At 42.4% G+C, this 12944-nt stretch overlaps 1 protein-coding gene across 2 annotated transcripts in view; it reads left to right on the top strand.

The window, feature by feature from the left end:
- Positions 1 to 2517: 2517 nt before the first annotated feature.
- The window catches only part of slit1a (slit homolog 1a (Drosophila)), a 342025-nt gene continuing 331598 nt past the window's right edge, over positions 2518 to 12944 (top strand). For both annotated transcript variants that reach the window (XM_028795698.2, XM_051922445.1), the window contains exon 1: positions 2518 to 3184. In XM_028795698.2, the coding sequence (XP_028651531.1) occupies positions 2997 to 3184 (188 nt within the window). In that variant the 5' untranslated portion in view covers positions 2518 to 2996. The remainder of the gene's footprint in view (positions 3185 to 12944) is intronic.

The raw sequence follows: 12944 nt of genomic DNA, 5'->3' as shown, positions 1-12944 counted from the left end.
ATTTTTAAAGCTTATGTAAAATAGCACAAGACTGCATTCATTAATTTAATTGGTAAAGTCATGTCATTTGTAACAAAACATTTTGTTTTTGATGTTTTTGAATAAATCTGTATCCTCATATGTGATAGTTCTGTATTTATTCAGAGGTTTAATCCATTCTTGCATTTTACCTTGCAGTTGGTACCATTGTATTATATTTCTGAGGTGGCCGTGATAGACTGGCACTCTACTGTAGCTCAGTGAAAAAGATTACTTGTGTTCTTTTTCGTGCATTGTATTTACCCCTGTTTTTGACACCCATTGTACACCCAACCTACCGGGAAGGGGGTTTCCTACAAGATTTTTTTGGGGAGTTCTTCTTGTCTTCATAGGGAGTCAAAGCTGGGGAGCTGTCAAAAAACAGTACCTGTTAAAGCCCATTGAGGTTTTGCTTGTGTGTTCTTGGTCTGTATAAGAAAAAAAATGTTGTTGTTGATATTTACAGTATGTGAATACAAATTCCGGTTATGTAATCAAATATGCCCAATGCTTAGTCGTTTGCCCTCATGTCGTCTGTGGCTTGGCTCGCCATGTTCACATGTGAAGAACTGGCATCCCATTGTGGACAGTTCTCTGTTATACATTGGACAGAGTGAGTAAAAAAAAGAACCTTAGTCATATGTTTTTTATTTAAAGAGAAATGCTGTTCATCAAGTGTAATTTAAATGTATACAGTGTTTTTTTAATATTTCATTTTTGAAATCTTAATTTCTTTAATAATTTAGCAACAAAAAACAAACTGAGCTGTCTTACACTCTTTAGTAAGCAATAATATTTTCCAAATGATCACATGATGTAAAAGTTCATTCTATTTTTTTATTTCATCCAAAAAGCAACTTTTGGAAGCTCCATAGAATCTCCAGGATTTCAAGCATCAACACAATGGACATTGCAGGTATTACTCTCATTATCCACAAGATGGAGCAGGACTACAAAATAAAACCCCAGCAGTGTTCCTGATGTAATCTTAATGTGACCGGCCTTTCTGTATGAGGCAGTGCACTGTAAAATATTCCCCACCACTGATCTGAGTTGTCTTAGGGAAAGAGAGTAAAAATGTGGAATGTTCTATTAAAAATAAAGAATGCCCCTGTACTTGACTTCCATATTTGACTTGATAATTAACATGCTTTTCTGGTACTTTTTATTGTGTCACAAATTTGTATTTTTCAAGGTAAGTGAACATTTGCAACTCACAGTGCTCAATCAGTGTTCTGCAAAAGCAGCACCATGTTGTAATTGTAAAATCTATTTTTCACCCCGCTGCCTAAACCATTTTAATCAAATTTTGCACCATTCGTATATTTGAAGTGTAATCAGTGTGAGAAGGGAAATCTGCCTTAAAGCAGAATATGTACACATGGAGAACAAATGGTTAAATCCGCAGAATCTCCTCCACACTCTCAATTTCAAGGGTTTAATTTAGCCCCTGGAGAGGCAGAGGGGAAAAAGGTAAAAAAAAAAAAAAAAGAAAGTGATGATTCTCTCAGTTCCTAATTATTGACATGCTGAGGTGCCTCCCATAATTAAAATGTCTGTTTTCTATTTGGGAAATATATGAGATTGTGACAGGTTTAAAACGACAGATGGCTGCTTCATTATCAAAGGGCTTGCATGTGTGTTTGCAATTCACAGAGCTCTTCTTGGTCTACCATATATCTTTCTGAATTTTATTTTCCTTGTTGAATAAAACATTTTTGACTGAAAACAGTACAATAGACCAATGTGGCTGTTATTCAGATCACCAGAATTGAAGTAATCAGTTTTCTGCATATACAGACCTAAATATCTGTATAAATATAACAGCAGTGAACAGAGGCTTGTGTGACAGTGTTTAAGTAAGCAGCTGTAAGTAAACGGAGTCCTGTGTTCATCCCTAACAAGCTATACGTGGATAAAATTGAGTTGATAAAAAGAAACATGTTTAAAAAATAACATCTGAAGTACTGCTGAAAGCACATAATAGATGCCATAAACTACAGTTTCTTTCCAGGCCGCTGTCACTGTTGCTGACTATCTATTGAGGTAAGTGCCGCACATTACAGGAACATATATGTTTTATGTAATATGCATTTAGACTTTACCAGATTGCATAAAAAAACCACTGCAGAATTCATAAAAGTTCAGTATTTGGTGTCTGCAGATGTTAAAGGTATTTTTTCAAATCATAATCTTATTCATTGTATGCTTGTTGTACATATATTGCATATACTCAACCATCACCATCTAAAGCAGGTAGAACATATGGATTTGCATTTGAATGTAGCAGCACTCAGTAACACTCCCCCTTAAACTTGTTTCTTTATGGAACTTCAGCACCGTCATGCTCAAAATCTGCAATTCCTCCCACACAATCTTGTCATCTGCACGACTGTTTGGTGTGTTTTTTTGAGAGAGCAAGCAAGATGAAGCAGACCGAGATATTTGTTTTATTATTCGGATTATTCAAGGTTGTCCCTCTGTTGTCTGTGGTGACTGCTGTAATGCTGGGATGAGGGAGACGGAGTTCAGGCAGGGTACTGGGAGGGGGGTGATGTGGGAGGAGTCAGCTGCTATTTGTAGCCCTTTTTGATGGATGACTGCTGTGTGTGTAAGAAAGAGAGCGAGCGAGAGAGTGTGTGTCTGCTTTTTTTCCTCTCTCCCTCTTCCTTTTTTATTGGTAATCAGATGAAGGCTTGAGAGGAAGCAAAGAAGACGTGGGCACGATAGGGTACACGGAGATCTTACATAAAGAGAAAAAAACAGCTGGTTAGAGAAGAAAATTGAGGCATAAAGAACTGTAATTGCCTATTGTATCATAACTGTGCTTTCAGTCACTGAAGCTTTTGGAGATTTTCTTTTTTGTTTGTTTCTCGAGACATTATTTCCATCCTTTCATCGTGCTTTTATTGGCACCTTGGTTGGAATTGAGCTAAAGGTTTTCACGTTTGCTAACTGTCAGGAGACAGTGACTCGTTATGCCTCTACAAGGGAGCAGAATTAGGCTGGTGAAAGCTGGGGTCTGGTTTGCACTGTGGGGTACCTTGTGTGGAAGCTATGCTAGTAGCTGCCCTGCACTCTGCACGTGCAGTGGCACTACAGTGGATTGCCATGGACTGGGAATCAAAGCTGTGCCCAGGAATATCCCCAGGAATACAGAGAGACTGTAAGTATTCAAGCACTTCTGGCTCTTACACTCTGGGTCTGGTCGGACTTGTTACTACCTTGTTGGTTGCTTATGATGGCTGGTTGTTGGTTGATCATGACGGGCTACATGACACCAAACTGTCCGTCGTGTTAAAAAGAGATGATGTTGTTGGTCAGTGACTATTCTTTTTTTTTTTAATGAGAAATACTGCAAGAATAACAATACAAAAATGCTTACAACCGTACATTTAATAAGATACAGAAGTTTCATTGTATTACTTTGTAAGCAAATGTAATCAGTGGAAGAGCAAGTACACCCACTATACCTTCAGAGAGACATTTCAATAGTATTTAACACACACAAATTATATCTTATTCTACTGCATGAAATGTTCATCACAATTATTTAATACATCCAAGTGTCAAGCTTGGCACAAAGATCTCATCCTTTAAAAAAAGAAGCTATTTCCACAATGTTACATTCGGTACTTTTATCTATTTAATCTGAGGCAATATTGAGGAAAAGGAAGTTTTGTTAATTTATTCTGCTGCTGTTTATCTTTCATGCATTTCTGAGAATCTGAATGCACGTATGTTATCTTAAGCTTTCATTTTTATATGCTACAAGCAAAAGAAGTTTATTTAAAATTAGTTCTTCCCCTTGGCTCTCGCACAAATCACTGAGCTAGGAGTCATTAATCAAGCTTAGCCTTGAGACGACAAACAGTAATGTACTGTACTTTACTCATGCCTGCATTTTGCTGTGGCTGATGAGCCGCAAAAAAATAAGTTATTATATTTACAATGTGAAACTCTCAAACAAGCTGAAACAGCTTAAATGAGACATAAAAAAATCCCTTAGGATTTCTAAATAAATTGAAATGATGTACGAGCACATAAGACAAAAATGATGAAGAAGGAGCTACATTAAACCACTGGAAACTGAAGTCATACAGAGGGGGGAATTGTTGCATGAGTAGATAATTTTGACATTATTGGGCTTGTATTAAATACATTGAAATGATTTTCATTTTATTTGGCCAAATGACTCTTTTTAAAACAACATAGAAAATAATGGAATTTAAATAAACTTGGAGAGGACAGGTAAAAGAACAGACTGCCATAGGATTTGCTGCTTGCTCTAAAATCTTTGGCACCATGAAAGCTTCTTTCAGCCCTGTTTAAGATGTATATGTATTTTAAGCACATTATTCATTTACCACATATCGATCTAAGGTACCTTGTTACGAGGAGGATCAATAGCACATGCTGGTGTGCTCCAGTAAATGACATATCTGTGAAAATCATGCAGATGTTAGCGGGGACAGCCATCTAAAGTGAGAACATTTTAACCGGACTTAATTCAGAGTGGTTTGGAATGTGTCTTATTCCAGCTCTATTTCTGTGGTAAGAATGATTTAATCACTCAGGACTTACACAGTATAATCATGATTTAAGTACTGTTTACTTTATAAGATAAAACAAGTCTTAGGATACATAATAGCTGCATTATAGATTGAGATTTAAAAAATTAGGTTTGAGTGGTTTGTCTGTAGATAATTATAATACCATTAAGTCTAAACATACTTTATTTTGCATTGTTTGTGGTTTTCTCATTTCTGTTTAGTGAATATATACTGTATTTAATGTCCAAAAAAAATCACCTCCTTTACTTTCATCTGGCCTGCTCATATCTGCTTTACCCTTCTCATTTGAATAATTCATTTTTAATTGCCAGCCAGCTTTAAAAGGTCCTCTGTAATGAAATAAAAGTTCACCAATGTTATTACAATTAGAAGAATTTTATGACCATCACTATATCAGTTCTGTCATGTAAATGTTTGCCATTCTTTTCTTCTTTCATTTTATATGTATTAATGTGTCGTTTTGTACTTTCATATACTAGTTTACAGTGGTTTACACCTCAGCATGGCACTCTATGGGTGCTGTTTGCACATTCTCGTGGTATTGCAAAGGTTTTCTCTGTGTATTCTGTTTTCTGCCCACATTCCAGGATGGTATATATTATGATTATTAGGGAATCTCAGTATCTGTGTTAAATCAACTGGCATCTTGTTCATGGTTTTCTGCCCTATTATCAGGATAGGCTTCAGCCATCCATGAACATGGATTGGAATATGCAGGTCCATGAATGAGTGAATGAAATACGAAGTCCCTTTTATCCATTTTTTTGAGGTTCACGAGAAGCCTGTGGTGACAAAAATGGGTGTAAGGCAGAAACCAGTCCTGGAAAGGGTGCCAGCCCATCACTCCACTCAGACTCAGCTACCTTCAATCACAGGCAGCAAGGTGAATATCAAATCACCCATGAAACTAACTGGATGGCTCTGAGCTGTAAAAGGGAACCTCCATGAAGAAATGGAGACTATACAGACAATACTGATAAGGTAGCCAAATGTCAATTAGAACTGAGGTGGACATCTTCTAACGAGGCAGCATTACTCATTGTGCCAACACACTACTCAAAAACACAAAATATTTCTTTAAATCAGTATGTAAATTGTGAAATGTGATCATAGCATTTTCTTTATTTTTGTTGTAAGCAGATGCTTTTTAATTTGTGTAAGGTTAATAGTTTAAATTATTATTATCTACACAAAATTATATATCCCGTTTCTGTAGCATACAATCAGTTGCTCTTCCAAGGGGCCAATTAATGGACACATCTTTAGCATATGGTAGTATACTGGCGTACACAGGGAAGAGTCCCTAGGACATGGGAAGAATGTGCAAACATCACACAGACAGCAATCAGAACAGAAATTGTCACGTAACCACCAAGAACAACAGTATGTAAAATTTACAAAATAGACCACCCTCTTTCAGTTTACTGCTTCATAAAAAGCAAGTAAAACTGGATAAGTTGATGATATAAAATCCTAGTCGAGTATCATCAGCATACCCCCATTCAATCATTATTAAATTTCCAAAGTATGGTTTCTTCAGATTTTTGCATTAAACCATAGGGATGCAGTCACTATTAGAATTTTGTAATCTCACTTGTAATTCTTCTTCTAGATCCAACATAAAGGCACAAAGCTGGTAACTTGACAGCTCTTCGCATGCAACAATCTATTTTTTATATGTTATTTTATTTATGGGGCCTAAATTTTGAAAGTTGAATGAAACATTCCATTCTTCTCCTTCAGCCAATAATAAGAAATGTATTTCTTTCAAGTCACCCAATGATTATCTACAGGCTGTGACTTCAACCTCACCCCCCACATTCATGAGTATTAGCCCTAATCTTGCATTAAGCCTCATCTCTTATCTAACTGTAACCACTCAAACACATTACATCCTGGAGCAGACAGGCTATAATCCAGCTGCCGACAAATACTTGTCTGAGCCTCCCTGCTGAGAGGCTCCAATTTACCTGAACTGAGAAGATGTGAAAATGTGAGAGGAAAGAGCAGAAATCAATTTATACTTGGCCCAAAAAGAAAATGTTCTAACTGACCTTGCAGTCATTTATGCGGATTGTGAAATACCTGCTGGATCAGCCATACAAGTTCACAAAAGGTATTATAAATCTGACACCTCTAGCCATGGATCTACACAATATTTTTACTAGGTAAGTGCTGCCTCAGATGTTCAGCCCTCTGGTTCCCCTGACATTTGTGATTCTTTTCACAAGGTCTCTTGACGATATGTTTTAAAAATCCCTATTATCTAGACAGAGAAGAAGCATCTACAATGGATTGCCTGGGTATATTACATCACACACACACACACAAAGCATTGAATATACACTGCCGGTGTCTCTTTATACATTATAAAAGAGATGCTTTATGTATCTGCAAAGTAACAGCTGTATTAAATAAGGAAGCAGTTGTTTTGATTGAGTTAAGATATAAAATTTCTGGATATTCCTCTGTTGCAGTTTCAGTGATTTGAAATCAAGAGTTAGTGGTTTAAACATTTAAACAAATTATTTTCATGAAATAATTCAATTTCTCTGTGACTCAGGTCTATGCTGTGTATGTACAGAGTGTCACAGATGCAGAGCCTTCAGTGGTCTTTCTATTATATCAGTGTGTTTGCTCTGCTTGCCTATGTGGTACAGCTGGTGTGTTGCAGGTTTTAATAAAGAATATTTGATATGTAAAGAGAGTTTTTAACTTGAGCGGCTTAAAGGTGACCCTTCCAGTAAATATGTATACATTTACAACATAATACCTAAATGTATTGCGATAGCTCCTATTGCTGGTGCTGCTTATAATAAATTTATGTGGAGGGTGGCCGATCTACTTGATTAGCATTAGGGAAGCTGGACTTTCAGTGCAAATACTATGACTAGGTGGGATGGCATGGTGGCACAGTGGTTAGAGATACTACCCCGCAGATCAAACACCTGGGCTTCAAATCATACCTCCACTTGTGACTGTGTGAAGCTTGCATGTTTTACAGTAGACTTATTTAGTTAGGCCCAGTGAGACAGCTAGGTACTGTGGAGACTGGCTTGGACACAGACAGGCAGACACACTCATGTCATCCAACACATGTTTATTTACACTATTATTTACAATTTAAGTGCCACAAACCCCAATCATCCCCAAAGTCCAGGCCAACCACTCTGCCTCTTCGGCCCGCCTCCTTCTCTCTTTCTATCACCCTCGTGGTCTGGCGGAGGAATGAGCCCTCCTCCTGTCTTCCTGGGCGTCCCAGCCAGGCATGAGCCCCGTCCGGGTGCCACAATGCCCCATCGCCAGCGAAGACATGTCGGTCTAAGCGACACAACCCGTGAGGGCAGTTCAACCCCGAAGTGGGTCCTACTATTTGTCCAGGGTCCAATCCGGCACCCTGGAACTCGTTTTTTTGGCACCCCGTCCGAGGTCTTCGAGCCCCTTTGTGCTGCGCTGCTCGCACCTTCGTAGCCTCCGCTGGTCGCGGGGCTGCCCCATAGCCAGTGAAGAGTCCTCCAGTGCAGCGGTCCGTCCCGGGAGGGCAGTTCCCCAACGAAGCAGGCCCTACTGCGCATCGGGGGTCCGTTCCTGCAACCAAAACAGAAAGAGGGGCAGAAGCGCTGCCTGGACGCCACCACCTGACGTCCCTCTGTGCTGCGCACTGGCAGCGCTCTCCCCTCCTAGCGGCACCCCGTGACTTGCCTGTTCGGCACCTCCTCCTCAGGTTCCCTGCCCATCTGATTGTATCTGACGGGTCCGCTCGCACTGTCATCTCCTCCACCGGCACTGGAGCTTCCCTCTGCTTCCGCAGAGGACGGCCCTTCTCTGGACGTGCGCACCCAGCTGCATGTCCCTTCCTATCGGAGGAACTGGCATTCACCCCTCGATTCCTCCTATCACTCTTGGACGCCCCGACAGTCTGGGTCTGGGAAACGCACAGATCCAGGCCCATCTGCGTCCATACAGAACGACGGGACACTGTCACAGGCTCGGGGCGTTGGGCGCTAGGACCCAGGGCACTCATCAGCCCCTGTCCTGCCTGCCCTCTCGATGTTGCTCCCCTCACCTCACAAACTGCCTGCACCGCCGCATCCGCTGTCAGAGATCCTCCTACTCGATACCGTTCATTCGGATCATGGCCAATTTCGGTGGGCTCTCCTTTATGCTGTACGGGGTCGGTTTTACTTACCTTCCCCGCCGTACGACTCCGGCCAAAGGATCCAGCGACGTGTCCTTCCACCGCAGCATGCAGCGTCTGTGATGATGCGCCCGCCTTCACCTCCAGCTCCCGCAGGTCTGCACGGAGCACACCGAGCATCTGTAACAGCGGCGCTGCAGCCTGAAGGAACTCCTCCAAGACATGCAGCACTACTGGCAAAGACAGGAAGTCAGCCGGCGCAGAGCCTACCTGTCTGTCAGCCCCTTGCTTCGACTGCTTCCTGTGGGCCTCCTCCTCCAGCCCAATCAGGTCTCCCCCCGGCACGAGACTGGCATTTTTTGGTCCCGCCTCTATACAGTCATTGGTGGGAACCCAAGACACACCGGCCAATCCCGTGCCTATCACGGGGAGGGACATCCAGTCCGCAGCCATTTTGGCTCTTCGCCTCCTAGTGCGGTGACGAGCCGGCTCTTTGAGTTGCAGCATCTCCCTCTCCGCAGCCTCTGCTGCTGCTGCCATTTCTTGGAAGCCCCGCAGACCAGCGCGAGTCTGCCACCGACAAGGATCCGGGCAGCCCCTGCCTGCTAAAGATAGAACACACGCGGCCCCACAGGGCCGGTTGCCGACAAGCAGGGCACTCACCACACGGGTCCTGTCTGTCCGGGGAAACGTCCCCGGCATGGCCTCTCTCAACACCGCGCCGTCCCGGGCGCCTTCCGCAACAGCACGCTCCCTGGAGCCCGCTGCACCCAGGTAAGGCCTGTCGATGTTTCGCCACACCAGGAGAGAACCTCGTGACTGCGGTCCACTGACGGTCCGTGGAGTAAGATTTTTCCACGGGGTTGTAGGCATGCCGCTCCCGCAGCACGTGTGTGGGCGCACCTGCTGCGCCGAGCCATCCACAAAATTATTTTTTTCTGGGGTTCCCCGCCTTGGAACAGGCAGATCATCCCATCTGGGATGCCATTGTGGAGACTGGCTCGGACACAGACAGGCAGACACACTCATGTCACCCAACACATGTTTATCTACACTATTATTTACAATTTTCAAGTGACACAAACCCCAATCATCCCCAAAGTCCAGGCCAACCACTCTGCCTCTTCGGACCGCCTCCTTCTCTCTTTCTATCACCTTGTCCTGCTTCCACCCGACTCCAGCCTCAAATGAAGGGAGGTGGCCCCTTTTATCCGTACCCAGATGTGTTCCAGGTGTGCACCGGCAATCCCGCGGACACGCCCCAGTGTGGCGGAAATGCCGGCTGTCCTCCCGGAAGCACTCCGGGTGTTCCCTTTCTTCTTCCCCCCAGCACTTCATGGTGTGGCGGAAGTACTGGGGTCCAGGGTCCTTCAGGCAGGGGGACGCCCCCTGGCGGTGACCACGGGCACCTACAGGGTTGGGCTTCCATGCCCTGTACCCGTGGCCCCCAATACAACCAGGGCGGACGCCCCCTCGCAGTCTGGAGGAGGAATGAGCCCTCCTCCTGTCTTCCTGGGCGTCCCGGCCGGGCATGAGCCCCGTCCGGGTGCCACAGTACATATTGTGTATCTATTTCCCTGTATTACATTTTTTGTAATTAATATACCTTTTATTGTACTTCTTAGTCTCCATGCCAATATTTTTATGTTAGGGATGGCGCGAGGCCAGCCACTCAAGTGCACTAATTAGATCTTTTCTCATCAAAGTAGGCTGAGGCTGGCATGTCACTAGTCAAGTCACTAGCAGATAGATAATAGAAAAAACTTTATTTAATACAGCACCTTTTTATGGTAACCACCATCTCAAGGCACTTAACAAAGAATAATTACCTAGTACAGTTGTTCCCAACCTGGGGTGCCCCCCTCCCCCAAAGGGGTGCGAGATGGTGTTTCTAGGGGATGTGACAAAGAGCCAGGCTGCATCGCAATTTGCCAAAACTTAATAAGGTGCATTGTCCAACTTTATCATGGTGCTATTGGTGTCTTTCAATGTGCTGAAATTTGTAGGCCATTTATTAATTAGTGCGCCTGTTCTATGATATGAAAAATATTCAGCATTGTGTGCTCAGTTTTCACCTGTGAATGAATTGTTGTTCACAGAATTGTAAAGGCAAAAAAACTTTTTTTAAGAGATTGTAATTTGGACCTTGGAGTGATCCTTACAGTAGGCGAGGTCTAGCATTGATTTCTGTGCAAGTCCTGATCATGAAGCGTCACTGACATAGGGATTGATTGAGATTTTTGCTAGGTGGGATGGGGGGCACTGAATTGAATGCAACACCTGCTGTTGCTTACACACCCATCTCTCCTGCTGCCAGTCCTGGTGTTAGTGGAGCAATTTTAACTGTGCGGCACATCTGGTTTTCAACTGCACTGCAGGTATTATCAGGGGACAAGGCTCGTCAACTGTGTTTCATTGCTCATCAGTGCGTCGGCACCCATTGCTTCCCTGGGGTCTCCAGTCCCCCAAACCCCTTGATCATTGCTCTTGTGACATTTCCCCATCCCCTGGATCATCAGTCAAGTTGTCTAAGCATCCTGGGGGACACATTTACAAGATTAATGAGATATATAAAGGAAGGGTTAGGGCGCATGCACTGGAACAGTGCGTTGTCGCTCCCACCACCCAACGAAACTGCTCAGGATCCTGGTTGGTAACCCCCCCAGGAAAGCATGTGGTAAATTGCTCAATTTCTATTTAAATTTTTTGCACCAAATTAAAATAAAATTTTTCAGTTCAGTTTTTTCACCTGCATTCGTATGTGGTTCAATTTGTAGTTTATGATTTCGAAATTTGACATCCTCATTTTCAAATGTAAAATTACTTTTACAGGGGATACAAACATAAATAAGGCATTTTCTAGGAGTGTGTGTGTGGCATAGAAAAGTTTGGGAACCACTGACCTAGTACTACTGTTTACAAGTGTACTAGACCCAAAAATGTTCCTATCCTACATTGCCATAATATTAATTCATCCTTCATTATTCATTCCTTTACTGGAAGTTACAGCTTTGTGAAAAATAACAAAGCATATTTGACTAAGTGCAGTGCTTACTTATGAAATGCTTGACTTAAAGCAGAACATAAAATATCCATCCATCCATTTTCCAACCCGCTGAATCCGAACACAGGGTCACTGGGGTCTGCTGGAGCCAATCCCAGCCAACACAGGGCAGGAACCAATCCCGGGCAGGGTGCCAACCCACCGCAGGACACACACAAACACACCCACACACTAGGGCCAATTTAGAATTGCCAATCCACCTAACCTGCATGTCTTTGGACTGTGGGAGGAAACCGGAGCGCCCGGAGGAAACCCACGCAGACACGCGGAGAACATGCAAACTCCATGCAGGGAGGACCCGGGAAGCGAACCCGAGTCTCCTAACTGCGAGGCAGCAGCACTACCACTGCACCACCGTGCCGCCCTTACATAAAATATAAAATGATATATTATTCTGTTCCTTGAGTATAGTTGTTCTATAATTATCACAGTTTGTGTACTATGTGTTGCTGTTCACTTTAAACAATGCATGACAGGTTACCTAGCTGCTCAAGTGTTAGATTTTAAACCATAAACTTGCTGGTACCGTTTTCCACCTCTGACTCACAGTGTGATCCTAAGCAAGTCAGATTGTGCGTGAACTGAAACAATATATATGTAAACAATAGTAATATACCCTGATTTTCTATCACATCTGAAAATTAAAAACATAAAAGCCATAATAATGGACAGTAGGCCTGCCTATATAAAGTATTTAGAGAAGAGGTCTTTATTTTTTAAATGTGGATGCAGCATTTGACTGTTTATTTTTCTCTTGTGACAATAATATGTCTTTGTTGTATCTAGCACCAGGTCCTTTTGCTTTACTGTGCCTAGTGTCATTTACATATAATCCAAAATTTGCTTAATGTTTTGCTGTAATGTTAAATTCAATGTTTGATGCTGTTTATACAAAAGGATTGTGTATTATATGGTAGCTTGTCATCAAGAAATGTTGTACGACTTCAAAAGTGAATAAAATTAAGATCGCTTTTTAAACTCATCCTAAACATCGTGACAGTATGACACTTTACTAATATATTCAAAATGTAATGCCCACCATAGTGCTTCTACACAGCTAGAAGAAGTCACAGTTCAAGGTGTTCCAGGCAATCGCCACCTGTTATCTTAACCTTGTCACAGATATTACATCTACTGAATATAATCTGTA

Source organism: Erpetoichthys calabaricus, chromosome 2, assembly GCF_900747795.2.
Source record: "Erpetoichthys calabaricus chromosome 2, fErpCal1.3, whole genome shotgun sequence".
NCBI classification, from domain to species: Eukaryota; Metazoa; Chordata; class Cladistia; order Polypteriformes; family Polypteridae; genus Erpetoichthys; species Erpetoichthys calabaricus.
Note: the sequence above shows the minus strand (reverse complement) of the source record. Positions and strands in the feature narration are given on the sequence as shown.